The following is a 19,608-nucleotide window of genomic DNA, read 5'->3' on the forward strand; positions in this document are numbered from 1 at the left end:
GTTGAAGGGGTAACGGGAGACTTTGAGAATAAGACTGAACATCTTTGTCCTGCAGTGTGTACCACCATTTGAATTCAGCACACACTCTCACATGCTCTTTTTTGCTATATAACACTTAATTTTTTCAAGGTCTGAGGGGTGTTCCTCATCCCAGCAAAATCAACATTTAGCAAGCATGATTGGAAAGAATTACTGTCAAAATACTTTCTTACCTTCTGATTGTGTGACTTGATGTCGGTACTTCCTACTTCCCCACTTCTTTAAAAAGATTTAATTCCAGGTTGAAATGGAGGATATTCTTACCCTGAGGTTTAAAGCAATCTGCTTTTCACTGCAAACATTTGATCATATTGCAGCTGTAATTAATAACGAACCAAAGCTGCGCGCTATTGAGCTTTGACAGGTCCTTGGCTCTTTCTCTGTACATGCTGCTCGACTTGCTGCCCTTACATCAGAGATTCTTGCAATGTGACTGATTGGTGATGTAAAACGGTTACACGTGTACTATGAAAATAAAGTATTGAAGGCTAAATGTTTGTATTTGGAACATTTTTATTAGACTGCTCTTAGACCTTCATCATATATTAAACATTAATAATAAAACGCTAAAGATTAAATACAAACCAAGTAATGGAAGTCGAGATCAAAAACTGCTGATTGTATAAGTCAGTATCTGCAGTGTAATGTAGCATTTCTCCATAAGTTTGTCCTTCTGACTGCAAGAGGATGACTGATTTGGGCTTGACTGCTTACAGTTACCAGTAAGGTAGTTTGGATGTATACCTGGAACACACATTATTGGGTATCTACATACCAGGGGTATGAGATGCAATCTGAAAAGCAGTCTTTAATTTGCGTTCAGCTTTAAACAGTCCCCTCACAAACAGACACAAATGTTAAGAAAAAGGCACCGTGTGCGGGACAAATGGCTCAGCTTTTCCAGGGTGATATGTTTTCATTAGCATCTTGTATTGTAATAGCTTTACAATACACTTAAAACATCACATTTCCCATTCAACTATTCGTATCTTTTCGAGTGTCTATTCTTTCCCACCTCTAGCTGACCTATGGTGGTCTCGTCATCATAAGACATCAAGGTTGTGAAAAAATAGAAATTTGACCTTTTTTAGGTTTCCAGGTATAAGAGATTTAAAGCGCTGCCTTTTAGAAATGTCATATGTTTGGTACAGGGCGCCAAATGGAAGAAAGCTGCATTTCGAATAAAGGTCTCCTATCTTCCTTACGCCCTTGCTGGACCATATTTTGAGACCAGTCCTGCTCTGAAATGTGCACTTCCCCACGTGAAAGATGAGAGGAGGGTATCTCAGATTTATACCAGATATCAGTGTTTCTGAGAGGGTGTTTGTTTTTTTGTTTTTTTTCAGCTTTTACTTTTTTTAGCTTAAAGAATATAAATAACTTTGATGGGAGGTTTAGTGCTGGTGCTTTCTCATATTCACCTAAGCTGTGGGGGTCTGTCGAAGTAAAGAAGTGCAGAATGCAACTGAGCAGAGCAGTGATGCCATTTCATGTCTGGGAATTGGAGTCCTCGCCTTTTGTAGAGTAGAAATGGCATTCAGTCTAAGTTTTATCTTCATGCATGTATGTTTGGCTTTTCAGAAAGTTGGAATCCATCTTTAAAGGTGAGCTTTTGTTGTCGGATTTTTGGAGTAAGTTTGAAAACCACATTTTTATTAGTATGTGGTTGTGTACACTCGATTGCTTGGTTTCTTTTCTGTTTAGATTTTGTGCAATGTTGCCAAGAAAGTGCCAGCAGATGTCTTTTAGCGTCTTGTTCATCAGCAGTGAACATCGAGTTTTTCGTCAAATTACTTGCATCAGAGCTTAGACTGTGCACCAGCTATGGCGATGTCTTTTTGAGAAACATTGGCCGTGTACATTGATATGAGCATGAGAGCAGCACTCATCTAAAAGTTGGCAGAATAAGCAGTGGAAAGAGGAGTAGATTGAGGCAGCGGGGAGGAGACAGATTGAGAGGAGGCCTTTAGAAATAGGGCAGAGGATCAGAAAGACCTGTATAAAATGTTATGGCCTCATATATATTGCAGGCTTCAGAGAGATGGGGAGAATGGAAGGGAGAAAAATTGAATGGAGAGGGAGCTGGTAGGTGTCTTGAGATGCAGCCTGTTTTAAGATTAAAATATTTATTTTAATATCTATAAATGGGTCTTTGGGTATTATATAGCACCTAACTATTAATTCCAAGCTGTAGGTTAATCAGATTTTTAGTTATGTTGTATGTTTTCAATAAGATGTATAAAAGTTGGCTGCCTAACATTTTCTAAGGGCCAAAGTTGACGCCATTAGATTTCTACAGGAAAAATGATCCCCTAGCACATACACGTGGTAGAAGATGTATAAAATAGCCACTCTCTCTCTTTCTGTATAGCTGTTTATTTTTTTGGTGTCATAAAATGTGACAGTTTGGGTTGCCTTGCTGTCAGCGAATCAGCCTGTAGAAACTTTCTCTGAACCGTGCAGTGTTATTTTAGGATGAGTCTGTATTTCTGTTTCTGTCTCTGCAGTACAAGTAAAGTTATGGTTATAGTTGGACTTTTTTAAAATTAATTGATAGTAAACATCAGGTTTTATGAGCCCACAATGCTGTGTGTCCACATGTGGATTGTAAATTCCTGTTAGGTATTGTCTGTAGCTATATTGATTTAAAATCTGTGTGTATTTCTCTCCCTCTTCACATCCCTTCTTTCTGTGCGCACTTTTTATGAGTGCATTGCTTCCAGTCTCTGTACACCTCCTATCACACTGTTGGCTGATGGTCTTGCAGCTTCTGCTTAGTTCACACGATCTCTCAGTAATGTGAGGGAATATCGAAGGATCAATTTTTATATATTTTTCGTTGACGACATTGATGCATCATGACTGAAATAATTGAAACTGTTTTTCTGCAGCTACAGAATGACTTTTGTTTATGCAATAGCTACTTGAAAGCACAGAAATAATGCAGGTTGAACAATTTTCCACATCTTTTAATAAGTGCATCTAAATTCAGTTCTCATCATATACACCTTAGCTCCGATTTGTCTCATATCATCATAGGATTTCTTATTGTCATTATTTTACCTTTTGCACATCATACAGCATCTTTTTTTTCTTTTCTTTTTTTTTTTCCATTCTACTCTTGGGGGAGCTGAAGACTTTACAAATTGGGCATAAGAATAAAAAATATGGAAAAGGAAGCATGTGACACGTCCTTTATGCTGTTTATTGAGGCTTCATTGGAGCAGTGCTTTAATCTGCTACTGCTGTAGAAAGCTAAGTTATAGACCGTCTTACCTAGTCCATGTCCATGAGTGGTGTTTGTTTAAACTGTCAGCTTTGCACAGTAGTAGCATGTATGTACTCGCAACTTTCAGCCTTTTTGCTTTGCTCATCCCCACGGCCTTTCCTTTCATCAGGTTTACGCCACACGTTTCAATCGTTATTCATCACCAAGCCTCTCATTAACACCCTGCCAGGGTCTCTTCCAGCAGATCTACAGGTGTTTAGGAAAAGAAGTTATAAGCAAAATCTGTCTTTAGCTGCATCATTTTCTTACTGTCTGTTCATTGTCCAGCCATCTGCTCCATTCAACATCTACCTTCCCTCATCGCTTCGATGCTTTGTCTCTGTCCTGTTCATGGTTCTTCTGCCATCTGTCTCCTCCCATAATCACTGACACTTGCTCCTTTTTTTTCCTCTTTCTTATAAAGTTTTGTTTCATTTTTGGGATCGTGAAGACTTAATTTCTGAAAGCTTGGTAAGCATAACAGGAAAGGAAAGAGATGAAAGTGGACCACATAGGGGGAGATGATGGTGGGTAAGTAACGTTTTTGACTTGTTGCCATGTAAAGGAAAAGAAGAAAGATGAAGGGAGAAAAGCAAAGGCAGTGATCAGAGGGCAGTGGACAGTGGGGGGGCTGCCAATGCAAGAGTTTACACTTAGGTATATAAAACTCCTTTTCTCTTATGTCTTAACTGCCTCTTTTTTGTTTTCTCTCCATCCCTCATATTTCTGTTTTTAATTATACATGGTCTGTTTGCCAGCCATCTTCTGATGGCCTGAAGAGTATAAAAAATCAAAATACATCCATGTTTTCAACAGATGTTTCCATTATTTGTTTAATGTATTATCTCTGAGTTTGCCATTTGTGCAACATTTAATGACAGTTAATCAAATCTTTGAGGCATTTCATGATTAAACACCTTTAAAAACTCAGCAGTTTGGTGATTACTGCTAATTAGTAAATGTTGGGATGCGGTCTACGAGTGATTGTGGCAAAACGATCGCATCTACTGAACATGATCACAGGAGAGGAGTTTGTCACAAGACCACAGTAGCAAACAACTCCAAAATAAGTGCTGCTTCAGTTACAGAGAAATCACCAGCAAACCCTCTAAACAGAGCTATCAGTTTTACTCTTTCATCCCTGCTTTACATATCTGTGACAGTGTTCATACCCATGATGCTCTTCCTGAAGTCTGTTTGGTTTTCTGTTGAAGACCAAACAAGTTGTTCGCTTTGTCTTGCAAATGACTGGGCATAAAAATGAAGCTGCAAGTGGTTGAAAATGGCTATTATGAAGACGCGAGAATGACCTGAATCTTAATTACACAAGCAGAGAGTAGAAGTGAGAGTATGGACAGGCATCACTGACAGAGAAAGAAATGACAAGCAGCTGGAATGAAGGGATGAATTCATGATTTGTAAATGGATGGAGGGCTTCTGGTCAAGCTCCTTTCCATTACAGCTGGGATGAATATATAAGTGTGTGTGCATACAGGGATGTGTTCATTATGTTTTTTTGTGTGTGTGAAAACAAAATAAACTTATGATCAATTTTGCGTGTGTGTGTATATAAATATCTGTGTGCATTACTATGTGTTGGTGCCTATGTGTGCTCTTAGGCTGTGCATTGTTTTGGTAGGCTGAGCTGCACCGCTTTGGTAGCCGTCTGCAGCAAAGGGATTAGAGGTGGCACCACTGAAATGTAGCTGATCTATTTGAGCGCGTGTGCATGTTGGTGTTTTTCTGTGGTTGTATCAGCTGTGGTGTGTGTGTGTGTGTGTGTGTGTGTGTGTGTTGCAAGTCTGAAAGGGAATTGGATCAGATTACAAAAAGTCTTGGCACCAGATTAACTCCAATCCCCACAAGAGAAGAGGAAAAAATGAGAGCCGCAGTTAAAGCGATGTATTGTAGGATTTATGTAATATTTGCTCTGTGAATCAACTGTGCATTGAAAACTTGTGCTAAAACGACTTATTTTCATATTTTGATTCCCTCATATTATACAAAAGGCTGAAAAAGTTTAGCCTATATGAGCTTTTGTGACATCAACTTTTTCACTGCTTTCAAAATGAGCCAGATGGCGGGACTCTGCTGCCTTCATGTAGGGTTAAGTTTTCTCCTGGGGTTTAATGAAAATTGAGAAGAGTGTCATTTAAACAAAAACACCAAAAACAGTTTTACTCATTTTGCCCTTGAGCAAGTAAAGGAAGCTTTGCCTTAGCATGTACTTCTGAGACGAGAACGCTTCAGTAGCTTTGCAAGTCTGAAACCTCCAGACCTACCATATATGTAAATGCAGTAGATTATGCTCATTATGTTGGAAGTTTTACATCAGTTGACTTCTGAATAACTGAACTACAGTACATTTTCTCCAATCTTGCCAACGTCATATTTGATAAGTTCAAGTTTTGTAGTTTTAGAGCCACGAAGGAGACTTTGCATTCAAGAACTTGTCCACCATACTTAAAGAGAGAAGCAGTCGGCTCGAGAAAATAGATCTTGAAGTTAAATAAGTAGAGACCTTGCTTCACAAAGCAAATGTGATGGATTGGTCTTTTCGCAAAACTGTATTTATAGTTTATTTACTTTATTATCTATGCTATATTTTATTTTAATCTGCAGAGTGACTGATGAAAGTGAGTGTATTTGAATGCTACTGTGCTGAAACATAAGCTCTGCTTCAGTTTCACTGCACAATGTTAAGTACACTGACAATAAAGGAATCAATCTTTTCTATTCAGGGAAATTCAGTTCTGTTCAGGACATTGACTAAATGTAACGCTAGTAAAAAAAAGTGTTAAGCAATGGGCGTCTTATCTCTTTAAAGGCATTTTTAGACATTTTCTTGATTAATAGCTACATCAGGATGTTCTACATCCTGTAAATGATTTTGTGAAATACTTTCAAAATAAACTTAAACAGATTTGACTGTTTTTATTTAGACTTTCTTAATTCAGATGGCAGCGATACCAACTGCTAAACTCCAGAACAGTTTGGTTTTCTCTTGTGACTGATGTTTGTTTCCATACATATGAAGCCGGTTTATAACACCGGTACCATGGATTATGTGTTCAAATCATTTAATCCCACTACTTTGGGTTTTTTTTTTTTTTTTTTTTTTTTTATCCTTTATTTGATGGAACAGTGGGGGGAAAAAAGGAAAGCTCAGACTGGGGAAACACACTCTGCGTTAGCTTTACGGCATATGGTTCTATGGCTCCCATACGCAACCCTTTGAACTAAACTGCAGCCCCTGAATTAATCCCACTATTTGTCAGTAAATTGACGAGCAGTAATGTGCTGTTACACAATAATGTAACCAGACTTGCCCATTTAAAGAATCGGTACCATCGATTGATTTGTTTTGCTAGCTTTGCGGTGTGCTGCACATCACACATGCAGCTTAGGAGCTTTGTTGCACATTACTATGACTGTCCCTGGACATTTCATGACCCAGCGTGTGTCGATGTCAGTCTGGTGGATATGGAACATTGGGAGATGGCAGGGGATTGGAAGGATTTGTGTGCAGTGAATTATCAATATTGCTGTTCCTCAGAGGATTTGCATGTTGTGACAGCAATCTGGCAGTGACAACCTTGAGACAATCATTTGTTTTTTAGACTAAGTAGTCTGAGTGAGTCTGCAGACCTGGTGACTGTGGAGTGTTTGTGTGTGTATATGTTGTGGTGGAATTTAGGAGGAATTTTTACTTTTTTCAGGCTGGGTTTGAGGGCTTAATGTAATTGAAAATCTAAGAAATAAATCTTGAAAGCTCTCTTTCTCTATCCCTTCTCTCCATGACTAATCCTAAGCCAGGTTCCTGATTTTTAGTTCAAAGATGAACAGTATTGTTATGCCTTGCATCTGCCAGGATTTTTGTGTGTGTGCGCCTGCGCGTTCGTGCGTGTGCATGTCCTTGCAGAAATCAAATGGCAGTAGGCTTCAAAATAAAGTGGGGGCACCACACATAATAGACATTTCTGAAGACACGTATTCTGGCAGACTTTATGAGACCAGCTGAACCCAATATTTCCTGGATATGTCAAAAAAAACCTTTATGAAAATTGGCAGTATTCAGTAGATTTGCAGGCTTTGGTGCTAGAAACCATCTCTTTGAGAGTGCCTATTTTGTTCAACAGCTACAATAGTATTTTGACACAAATCTTTGTTTTAATTAGGAATTTGGATATTAACAGTCCCATACACACTGACGATAAGCCCCCCTTTTTTCTTGTTTTCTTCTGCTGTTTGGATACTGAGCCTAGTGAGCCTTTCTAATAAGTGACAGACCATTTATGCTGTTGTCGTAAGCAAATATAAAAATATACCTAACAAAGTACTTTAGATGTGCAAACCTAGCGAAATGCACACAGAAGCAGACACAATCTGTGAGAAAAAAGGTCTTGACGTCGTCATAGTTGAATCATTTGTACTGCCTCCCAGTTCATGTTTAACTCTCGATATCGTCCATTCAGGAGTGAATCGGGTGATAACTGTCTAGTAGCATGCAGAGGTGGTGGCAGTGTTCAGGGTACCGATATAAAGAAAAACGCAACTGATTGCGACCGTTTATTCGGCTGATGAAGTCCTTCGATCGGGTTTGTTTATTCTACACAAAGTGAGCGCTGAACTCAGCCACCCTGTGTGGACTAGAAAAGTTAATAACAAATTGCTCAAAGATGAATTGGCCTCAAAAACAAGAGATCAGTGACATCACCGCTAAATACAGCCTAGAGGCAGTAGGTAAAAGATGAGTCGGTGTGCAGGGCCATCAGAAAACACGTGACTGTGAAAAAGTACTGTACCAGCCAAACCTAACAGCTGATCTCAAAGCTGTTGACTTTTTGGGGTTACAGAAGATGATCATTAAAAACTGTGTTGTGCAAAAGTCTTAATCCAGCCCTCCTTTCTGTTTCTAAGGAGACAGACTTTCTTGTAATATTTCTGGCTTTCTGAAGGTCTTTCAGATTTTATTTTATTTTATTTTTTTTATTTTTTTTTTCTTGAACTTTGGCTGCTTTTTCTCATTTTCAGTCCAGTCCTTGCATCTGACCATTTATAGAGTTTTTTTTTTTTTTCCTTTTTTAAAGCCACTTAACACTGACCTGTGAATCATTCAGACATAAAAAGGCATTTAACTCTGGGCGAACCAGTGCTGTGTCTACACACAACAAATTTTAAATGATACCTTTTAGGTACTTTGTTACGTGCATTTTGTCACAAAAACAGATCATTTGTTCCCATTAAGTTTAATCTATACATAAATGCCAACATAAGAGCTCAACGTATGCATAAAATATTTTATTCACTACATCAAAGTGATTACCAGATATATATAAGGAATGGTGTGTATTGTCTTTTAATAAAAGAAGACTGTTCAAGTGGAGGACAAATGTCACGACTTAAAAACAACTATTTACAACAGATGAGCAGTTTCTGCAAGTCATGTCCTTAAGAAACAGGAAAAAGTCAAACTGCCAGGTAGTATAGTTTATCATCTACTGTTGACAAGTTTTATCGGAAGTGCTCCTAATAGGATGACTGCCAAGAAGCCTTTATTAAGGGAAACAAGGAGAGGATGAGGTATGCCAAATTACACAAGAACTGCAATGAAAAGCTAGCTGTCATCATTAGAAGAGGCACTGAGTTTATGTCACAATCATTATTGTAAGACATGGAAAAAGTGAGATTCAACTAGAAAAACATGGATAAAGATGTCTGTGAAGGTTCTCAGTCATCCAGGTCATCGTAGTCTAAGGAGCTTGGAAAGAAAAGCGTCTGGACTTTGAGTTGCTTAAAGACGTTTCACCTCTCATCCGAGAAGGATGGACTTGGTGGATTGGTGGACTCCCCACCAATTGACCCTTAGAACTGAAGAAGCTTCTCGGATGAGAGGTTAAAACGTCTTTAAGCAACTCAAAGAAGTCCAGACACTTTTCTTTCCAAGCTCCTTAGTCATGGATAAAGATAAAGAGATGCTAATGATTGTGTCCGCTGTTTATTTTCTCGAGTTTGTTCTTGGGCTTATAGATCACCAGCAGACTGTCCCATAATATATTCCATGGAAATATTTGCCATATTTTACTGTCAAGTGGTTTTATTAAAATAAGGTGGCTTTAGCAATTAGTCATTGTATTGTATAGACAGAAGATAGGAGTGGAAGACGGTCAGTTTCTTTCAAGATGTGTTCAATAAGGAAAACTGCTACATATTTTTTGCTCCCCTTGGATATGATCAAGGTGTTTTGGGTTTCAGTGGGTACTGTGCATCTGCCAAAGATGACAAGTTCCTGCTGAGTTTTAATTTCAACTTGTTACCAAGTTGTAAATGATTTCAAGCTAAAGTATGTGTAGAGAGGGTAACCAGGGAGACGGGCCTCCATCATTTTAAGTTTTCTGCTATTTTACCTCTGAATACTTCCTCTAATCTACTTTCACTCTGTCCTGTTTCCACCGTCTCTGAACACTTCCCCCGTCTTTGTCTTTGTCCTCGTTTGATCATCCATCAGTTTTAACTTCAACTCCCCTCCCTCCTTCATCCATTGACACTCAGCACCGTGAATTGTTCTTAATGCATTTTGTTTCACACTCTGACTCCGTCTACCTCGTACAATACCTGCTATCAGTCTTTGTCACTTTTTATTCAAATCTATACACCAGTGTCCATTCATCAGTGCTGGGATCATTTAAGCAGAATCAAACACTTGCAGCAGGGAGCTAAATGTGTAAATGCTCCTTATGCTTTTTACAGATGCTTAAAGAAATGTGTGCGTGTGTTGTGCGCATGCTTTCATGTGCATGCTGGTGACCTCTCCTTGTGCTAGTACAGTTCATTGACTTGGCTGCCAGACCTTATAAAACGGTGACCGCTCAATCTGTTACATTGGCTGCTACTTCACTGACTCAGTGTGTGAGCGCAAGGGGGGGAAAAAAAAACACCAGTGCAATATGGAGTCACACACACTGGTACAGTACATGTGGGAGTCTGTGTGCACTTGAAGTGGATGGAGGTGTGTGTTTACATGTCTGTTTGAAGGCTGCAGTGTGTTTTCTCATCTCTTTCCATGCGAATTCATCTATGAAGTCTTGGATCAAAAAACTGGCTTCATGCAGAAGGTTGAGGCAAAGGTGAATCAGGCTGAAAACTGGCATTCTGGGAATGTGTGTACACAAAGTAGCCCAGCAGTTGTGCCATCACCAGAGATCAGGACATATAGCTAGTATGCACACATAAATGTGCACAAACTGTAATTTCCAGCAAACACTCTCACGTCAGCTAGTGTACTAAACTGTAGAGCTCTCAACGTGTACATGTTTTGTATCCATAGGTTTTATGTTTGCACTTCATGAGCTCCAGTGTCCATGTTTGCATGTGTTTAAGACTAAGTTTTCTCTGTGCTTGTGAATGCTTTGAGTCTGTTTTTTGGTGGAATTTTTAGGTGTTTCCATAAATAGGTCTGTTTTTCTTTGAGGAGCAGTCACTACTTTCTGAATTTTGTATTTTTATTTTAGTTTTTGATGCATGAATTTGCATGTGAGTCTGCATATTATACACCTGATCTGTTTACTTGAGATGAGTTTTCTGGGGGCTGATGCAACTCTACAAGTTTTGGGATTAATAAGACATTTTAAGCAGGTGTTATTTTACTCACATGGACAGTTTGATTACAGACCCATGTTCTAGCCTGGTTTTATTTTTCACTTTGTTTCCACAACAGCGAGGCTCTGTTCAAGTCTTATTTAGTTGCCAGAGTCTAATTGCTGCAATTTAGCTTAGGGCCATCTTTGTCTCTGCAATCAATCTCAGTCTTTTCCTCTGCCCGTTTGAATGTCTTAACATTTATGATCGCCAAATGGAAATCAAAGCAATCCTGAAGGCATTAAGCTGGTTTAACAATTAAGAACTAAACAAGCATGTTTGTTTAAATACAGGAGAGAAGCAATTTAGGTCCTTAATTTCTCTTGGTGAATTCATCCTAGTCTGATTTAAATAAAAAGCTCAACACTACAGAGGAGGGGGGAGAGAAACAGTCACTTAAAAAAGAAAAAATATTTTTTTTTTATATAATAAAGCTGTGGATGCTGCAGTTGGCTTTTCCTGGTGATTCATATCTGGGCCCCAAGGGAGGGGGGAAAAACAAAACAAGATTTGCGTTTTTCCAGTAAGTTTTTGGACATTTGATTACTTGTGGCCTTTAAATTTTATTCTAACATTTGCGTGTTGCTTTTTCCATTTCTCAAATGAAGTAGATTTCAAATAATGACAAAGCTTTGATTATAGGAATAATCACTGGGATGTTATCTGGGGAACTCGGGCTGGTCTGATTGTCGAAACCGAACATGGTTGGTACACCAATCACATTGCTTTGCTCACATCAGGATTGTAATTTGTGTGAATCTGCCCAGTCTCGAAATTATGGTCACGATAATAAAGGTTATTTATGTAGCATTTATATTCCAATTACACTCTGTATGCAGCTCCCACTGGGTGAAATTAAACTGGTGCTGAGACAATCCAAAGTGGGAGTTTGAAAGATGAATGAATGGAAAGCGCTCGTGTTGGCCTGCTAACATGCTAATTTCCATCAGAGGTGTGTTACTCTGAGAGCAGCGATGTACAGCTTTGAGCCGGAAAGCATTTGGAGTCGTGCAGTTTCAAAGAATACCAATTATACAAGGTGATTATATAGTTGGATTTTGTTTGGGACAGTTATGATCGGGTGCAAGACTAGTTTCTTTTAGACTGAGTCATTCCAAAAACTCAGTTTGTAAGGAAGAAACATGAACTATAATAAACAACTAGTTCAAAAAGCTGCAAATCCTGTAATTCAAACTTGAAATTGACATTAAAATCAAAGTGGAAATTGAAAAGAACCAGTTGATGATTCTCCTTTGTTTGTAGCCTTTTTGTTTTCTTTAAAAATAAGGTTAAAATGCAATTTTCCATAAAACAAAGGAATTTTTTATGGTGGATTTCATAGTTCTGATTAATAGAACATCATAACTGTGCCAAAAAGAGAATATTTGTTGGCTGACTTATGTGGAAGTCGTGAGATATAGTTTGCGCCCCCTTTTTTTTTTTTTTTTTTGGAAGGCTTTTGAGTGTTGTTAGAAAGTGAGTCACATTCAGACCGAATATCAAAACCTATTCAACATTAATGATCTGTGCCTCCGAGGTGCAGTATAAAATCAACATGTTTGTGATCTGCTGAACTGGTAGCTCCATTGTTATAGTTTTGCTTCTGTGCACTGCACAGCTCTGACTGCACCTGATGTGCACGGTTGTGTGTTCATTGGCGACGCTACTTTGATGTAGCAGTGGTCTAGCCCTTCAGAACATTGAGACCAACACGCTCCACAACGACTAATCAGAAATGGCTTTGCAACACAACAAAAAACCCAACAAAAAACCCAGGGTGTTAAATCATCCTTAGGACTTCTCAGTTTCCAATCTGTTCAGCTGTCAGTGGTATATGCCAAAAGAAGCCCAGCTCAGGGGGGCCCCCCACTATGGTGCCCACAGGACCCAAAGGTCTCCCTCCAGGTGCTAGACACAACAGGACAACTGCAGAGATTGCATGACCATAGCCTGTAGGGTCGGACTTGTTTGTGTGAGATCCTGGTCTTTTACACTAACCATCATCCCTTATTTTCTTCATATAAACTTCTCAAACATTTTAATTGAAGATCCCCTTTCCAGTAGAAAGTAGTAATGGGAAAGCAGACTTAATGCATTGGCAGTGAGCAGTTATTGGTTGTGTATTGGGTCAGATATTCGTGGAGCTTTTGACGCTAGGTGTCTCTCTCTATGGATCCCATCTATCAGTTTGGGTGTGGAGGTGTTAATATGTAATAAGGGTTGAGTCTGTAATTAGCTCACAGTTTGTCACTTGCCCGTTCACATGCAAATGTTGGATCGGCTACAAAAGGAGATGCGAGTTTACCTGCTATGCCCAAGGGCACTTGGATGGAGTATGTGGGCAGTACCTGAGCCACAGCTACCCCTTTGTCCACCCCTATTATGCACTGCTTGTTTTCCTTGTGGCACTTCTACACTGTGCACATTATTTAAAGGACATTTCAAGATCCCAGCCCCGACAACATCGACACATTGGCTGTATAAGGTACACGACAAGGGTTGTGATTATAATTACAGTGTAGTAGATGAGAGGTGGTAGAGAAAATGGTGTTTGAGATTGAAATAAATCCCTCTTGATTAATGACCTTATTTTGCATTAAAGAAAGATGATGAAAACTGCCCTTCACTCTCTAAACAAATAATACATGAGGCTGATTCTTTGTGCTTTTATGTAGTCATGTTTGCCTGAAGAGAGTAAGAAGGCCTTTTGTTTTTCTCCTTCATGGCTCAACCAGGATGAGTGGGTTTTCCTGCTTGATTGTTTACACAACTAATGCTACCAGTACAACTTGGATAATTAAGAGCTATAAAATTGCTCTCTTGTGATCTTTTCTTGCTGCAGGTTGGATACGAGAACGCAGGAACTGTTGAGTTCTTGGTGGATAAACACGGCAAACACTACTTCATAGAGGTGAACTCCAGACTCCAGGTTGAACACACGGTCACTGAAGAAATCACAGAGTAAGTAGAAGTTCACCTTTTGTAGATGCTGGGGTTGTTGCATTTTGCATGCATTTCTTTGGGGTGATTGGTCCATAGACGGGGATTCTCTGGGACCTGCTGATATGCTAAAAAATCAGATTTTGGTTGTTCTTTTTAATTGTTGAAAAACAAACAAATCGGTGCCTGTCTTGCAAGCTGCACAGAATGCAAAGCTGGGTCACTGCTTCAGTCTAGACATCTGTTTAGATAAAGCGAGAAAGTCTTGGTGCTTAATAAATGTACAGTCATGTGAAAATAATTCTGTCCTGTGAGAAGCTAAGTACACCCTTACTGCTTCTGTAGGTGTTAAGAGGGTAAGCAGCAGCGAGGTTCTAATTAACTGCTCTTGATTAACTGATCAGCAGCAGGTGTGAGCACACCTATAAAAGCAGAGGTTTTGGCACTTTGCTGGGGCGTAAACTCGATGTCAGTATCTTCTCACGGGTAAATGTCCCAGCACCCTAAGATCAGACCATTCAATCCTTAAAAATTAAAATAAATTAATCAATTCTTAATAGCATATTTGGTAAAAAACAAAACACCTCATCAACTGTCAGGCACGGTTGTGGAAGGGTGGTACTTTTGGCTTGTTTGCAGCTATAGGACCTGGGCAGCTTGCAGTCACTGAGCCAGCTTCTCTGTATATCAAAGTATTCAAGAGTCACATATGAGGCCAGCTGTCTAATAGCTAAAGCTCTACTGTAACTGGGTATTTCAATAGAACAGTGAGCATAGCAGCAAATCAGAATGGCTGTACAGTCAAGGTGTTGCTGTGGTCCAGTCAAAGTCCAGACCTTGAGCTGATTAAAATCCTGTGGTAAGAAAAAAATGTATATTCATGTTATACAAGTAGGTAACAATAAATCATGTGGGCATGCAAATATTTAAAGAATGTTTGATCTTCGTCAGGTTTTTTTGTAGGAATAATCAAGTTTCACTTTTGGCAGCACAAATGAGCTGCATCAATGTAAAAAGCTTCCTGCTCTGAAAATTGTCTCAAGTAAAGGCAGTGAATGTTAGAGGTACATGGAAGAGGAGTGGAGTTGTAAGTACATGACAAGGAGGCAAAAATGGTCAAAAAGCAAGAAAGATGGAGAAATGGACAAGGCGAGAAAGAGGGAAAAGGAGATTGATAGAAAGCTGACAAGTACAAAGAGATGGCTGTAGGAGAGAGGTGATTGAGAAAGAAGAGAACCTGAACAGGTGGAATCAGTGAAGAGAGAAGCTGCAAGATGAGGTCAGAGGAGGGTCGAGAGACAAGTTTAAATGGGAGAGGAGAGAAAGAGGATAATGAAAGATATAAATAGCATTCTGCTCTACTGATGACCTGTGAGATTTGCTCAGCTGAAACAACACAGATGGGTTTCAGACACACTATAAGACACAAACACCAGATAGGTACAGATCCATTGGCACTGGAGTTGCACAAAGACTGACAAATCTTGGTTTCAGCACTAATGTGTGTACACACACAGAAAAACCACAATTAGACTAATTAATGTAGGATTTTCTGCCTAATTTGCTGCATTAATAAACAGAGCTGACACACTAACCACTGCTACTAACACTAAGTTATTGGCAGATGGTGGAAACGAAACACCTGCTGCACATGGCAAACACATGACTGACAACTTGATTTCTTTCTTCTTAATCAGTTTCCACACTCTTGTCTTGCATTATCTTTCCTTTGGTCTTTTTTTTTTTTTTTTTTTTTTCCTTAGAGTGAGCGATTTGCATTGCAGCACAGTTAATAAGCTCTGAGTGGAGGAAAAACATCAATAAATGTTTGCTATGGTGATAATTTAGTCAAAGAACTACTAGTATTGGAAGAGTCTTCTGAAACCATTCATTAGTCTATGTTTAAGTGTGTGCCCTTAAATTGTAGGTAATTGCACTAATTATTTGAAAGACGGCATTTAAGGTTCGGCGTTTCTTATCAGTCCAGATTTTGGTCATTTAAGGAGAAGTTTGCCTTCAGGGTTGTCTGACTAGGTGAGAGCTTGGTTTATTCAAACCAAAAATTTATTAAGAACTCTTGTGCCTAAAACTTTGAGCCAGAAAGACTTGAAAGCCAATTTATTAGGTACAACTTGATAGTACTGTGTTGGACCGTCTTTTGCCCTCAGTCTGGTCTAAAGGCAAAAGACGGTCCACTGTTCGTGGTGCTTTATCTTGCTGGAAATGATCAACAGATGTGTACACTGTATTAAGAAAGGGATCGACGTGATCAGCAACACTTGTGCAGTTTTTGGTGAGCCTGTATTATATCCTTCTTGTTCAGGCAAACAGGAGGCACCTGGTGTGGGCTTCTGCTGCTGTAGGCCATCAGCTTTAAGGTTTAACGTTTGTTCGGAGATGGCCTACGGGCTTCCAATCAGCTTGAAGCAGTCTGGCCATTCTCCTCTGATTTCTGGCATCAAGGCATTTCTACAGAACTGCTGCTCTCTAGATATTCTCTTTTTCTGACCGTTCTCTGTAAATCATAGAGCTATTTGTTTAGAAAAATCCCAGCAGCTGCTGCTCCGTTTGAAATTCAGAAGGCCATCACGACTGTGTCTACACGCCTAAATGCATTAAGTTGCTGCCATGTGATTGGCTGATTAGATATTTGCTTTAACAAGGAGTTGAACAGGTGTACCTGGAAAAAGTGGCTGATTGTATTGCCTTGCCAGTGCCCCTAAGAGGTACACGTTTATTGATTTAAGACCCTGGATATCCCGTACCCACACATGCCAACATGTTTAGATATCTTCCATGGACTTGAAGTGGGCCATGTAGTTTTCAAACCCTGTGTGTGCACATTGTTCATCATTAAGTCCTATCAAAAAAGTCAAATAGTTTATTCTCAAACATTTTCAAAAGCGCTTTTCTTTCTTTTCCCCCCCTTCCCTGCCTTGGCTAAGCTTCATAGTTTATAGTGTTTTAAATAACTGTAATTGTGTGAAACAAAGGCAGTAACCTTCAGAGGTAAAAAATGAAGCCACTGTGGAATTGCCAAAAACCGCATGTCCTTAAATATTCTCTTGAGTACGGCTCCAAAAATGAGTCATTTCCCAGGCTCGCACATTAAAAATGCCAAGCGTAACAGCAGAATTAAATATGTTCCATGTCTAGCTTTTAAAAGAGGTTTTGGTCTCTACAGCTAGCTTTTCTCTGCATTCACAGCTTTATGGGGGGTAATTTTATGACTCTGGTGTTTTTAAATGGTTTATTATTATGTGCTTGTTATTGCCCTTATATTATTATGTGCATTATTAGGGGTGCAGATGCTTTGGCTTTGCACGAGTTAGTAATTTGAGTTACTGAACTGGACATGTTTGTGGTGTTGGTGTCTTTTGGACTTGCAGTGCAATTATACAGATGCAGCTTAGTGTGTCATTAATTGCACTTTCTGTCACTAAAAGCTTTTTTTTTTTTTTTCTTGTTAGGACTAATTTGTTCAGTCAATGGGTAGATATTCCTAATCAAGGTTTATCTAAATATGGTCACCTGATCCAAAAACTGCACATACATAAGCCAGTGGATGGTGGGATCCATTTTTTTTCCCCTATATATTCAATGGAAAAACCACTGGTTTGGATCATGTGCATAACAAAGGAAAGATAAGATGGAGAACATGAGTCTGCTCATAAGAACGCTGAAAAACAAAAACTGCTCAACATAAGACTGATGCCCTAATATTAGAAAAATTCCTACTGTGCAAAAGGCACTATAAACCCTAAAGTTTACATATCTTTGTGTTATCTTTTTAAACAAACCAATTCTTAGATCCTGATCAGCTTTTTTCTTCTTTAGTCATGTTGCTGTATGAATGATAAAAACTAAGCAGAGCTATACTGGGTTAGTCTTTAGGAAGCAATAATGTTAGAATAAGATGGCACGTATATAATAAGTCGTGCATTTCATATTTGAGGAGCAGATATTGCTGTGATGTATACATTTAAGTTTTTTCCTCTCCCTACTGCTATTGAGTGCCGTGCCAAGTCCAATATATTTGAAATGGAAAGGGACACCAAAGAACTGTGGCAATATCATACTAACATTTCATCTGCTTTCAACTCAACAAGGACGTCTGTATCACTGCATTATTTGTGAACACCAGATAATATGGGAAATACTTCGACATTGTATATCCGTGTTTTTTAATCCCGTTATTTCACTGCAACCTCATCCACCTGTCCCCTGCTTGTATCAGCAAGACAATAAACTGACACACAGTCATTCTCATGTATTACGGATCCCCTCTTATCCGTCCTTGCAGCAGTTTGTCATATTTTGTTCATCCTGCAGAGAAAACCCCATATAGCTGAGGAAATTTGACATTTTGGGGAATTGGGGTCATTTGAATTGGCAGGAGTGCAGTAATTACTTGAATCTGGGCAGCTCTCCCTATGAAACGTGTTTGAAAGTTTCAGCTGTCACACGCGCAGCTTTCATTTCAGGTTTAGCTCAAAGCAGCCAGCGATGACGGCTGGAAAGAGAACAGTGTTTGAAAAGGAGGAATTCAGTGTATATTCATCTTAATTGTAGAGGAAATGTACTTTTGAGACTAACATTGCATTTGAGTGCAAACGACAAGTGAAAACTGTATTAGGGCTTTACTGTGTCCATTCGTCTTTGAGCTTTCCGTTTCACTTGACTGCACTTCCAATCTGTGAGGTGTGAGCACATTAGTTCTTGTTTTCATGCGAAATGCTGTTATTAACAGACTTGTCAGGGAAGTATTTTACCAAGTTCTGAAACTCTCAGCTAAACTTGCCGTTCATTCCCCCGCTCTCTTCCCAACATTGTTTTTCACCACTTTAATATTTTCAGTTTAATTCATTCTGTATTCTCTGTTCAATTTGCTGCAGCCAGGTTGGAAAAAGCTAGAGTCCTAGTTTAATTTTATACCTCAATCCTCTCTCTGCACGCTCATTCAAAACATTTATGTACGTCCGATGGTCACCATGCCAGTAAGCCTACAATCATTGTAATTGGATTATCTCCCTTAAATTAGTCATTCAGTCTTACTCCACGTCTTTATTCCTTATCTCTTCTTTCTATGTTTGATGTCTGTCACTTTCTGTCGTGCATGTGTGGATTACTGAATGTCCATTATCACCTGTAATCCTTGGCAGGCTTTGCAGGAGTTGATGCCTCATGTAATGGTGCTCATATCATTTCCACTTAAAAACGGCAACATAAGTCCACAGGTGTGGGTTTCTCTTCGTGTTTAGCTGGATAATGTGGAGAGTTGACAGGAGAGCAGGGTCCAAGAAGTGGCCTGGGGGTGGCTAAAACCCAGGCTGCTGCAGTGTCCTTTTGGACTATGCGTCACCCTCAACCAGTTGAACTCTTGTGGCACCCAGTGTAGTTGAAATTTGGCACCAAAAGTACAAGTAGAGGCAATGGCTTCAGACAAAACATTAACTCTCCCGTGAACCTCTAGAGGTCTCCAAATGTTGGTTTTATCTCGCATGAAATATCCAACAGTAAAAATGTTTGTTGACATGAGGTTTGGAGCAGATTTTTCCTCTGTTGCCAGCAGCTATTTAAGAATTTTGGTTCTCAACATTGGGCTGATTATGGAGCTGGGTATTTGTATTTTTTTTAATGTATGAAAACAGTCCCACAAGGCATGCTGTGCCCAAATAACAGAGGGAGACTGGGCTGGTCACAAAAATCCACCTAAACACGGT

General features: G+C 39.3%; 1 protein-coding gene across 2 annotated transcripts in view; it reads left to right on the forward strand.

Moving 5' to 3' along the window:
• pcxb (pyruvate carboxylase b) overlaps positions 1 to 19,608 on the forward strand; it is a 282,068-nt gene that overhangs the window by 47,915 nt on the left and 214,545 nt on the right. For both annotated transcript variants that reach the window (XM_031736804.2, XM_031736803.2), the window contains exon 10: positions 13,788 to 13,906. In XM_031736804.2, the coding sequence (XP_031592664.1) occupies positions 13,788 to 13,906 (119 nt within the window). The remainder of the gene's footprint in view (positions 1 to 13,787; positions 13,907 to 19,608) is intronic.

This window comes from Oreochromis aureus, linkage group 3 (assembly GCF_013358895.1).
Source record: "Oreochromis aureus strain Israel breed Guangdong linkage group 3, ZZ_aureus, whole genome shotgun sequence".
Taxonomy (NCBI): Eukaryota; Metazoa; Chordata; class Actinopteri; order Cichliformes; family Cichlidae; genus Oreochromis; species Oreochromis aureus.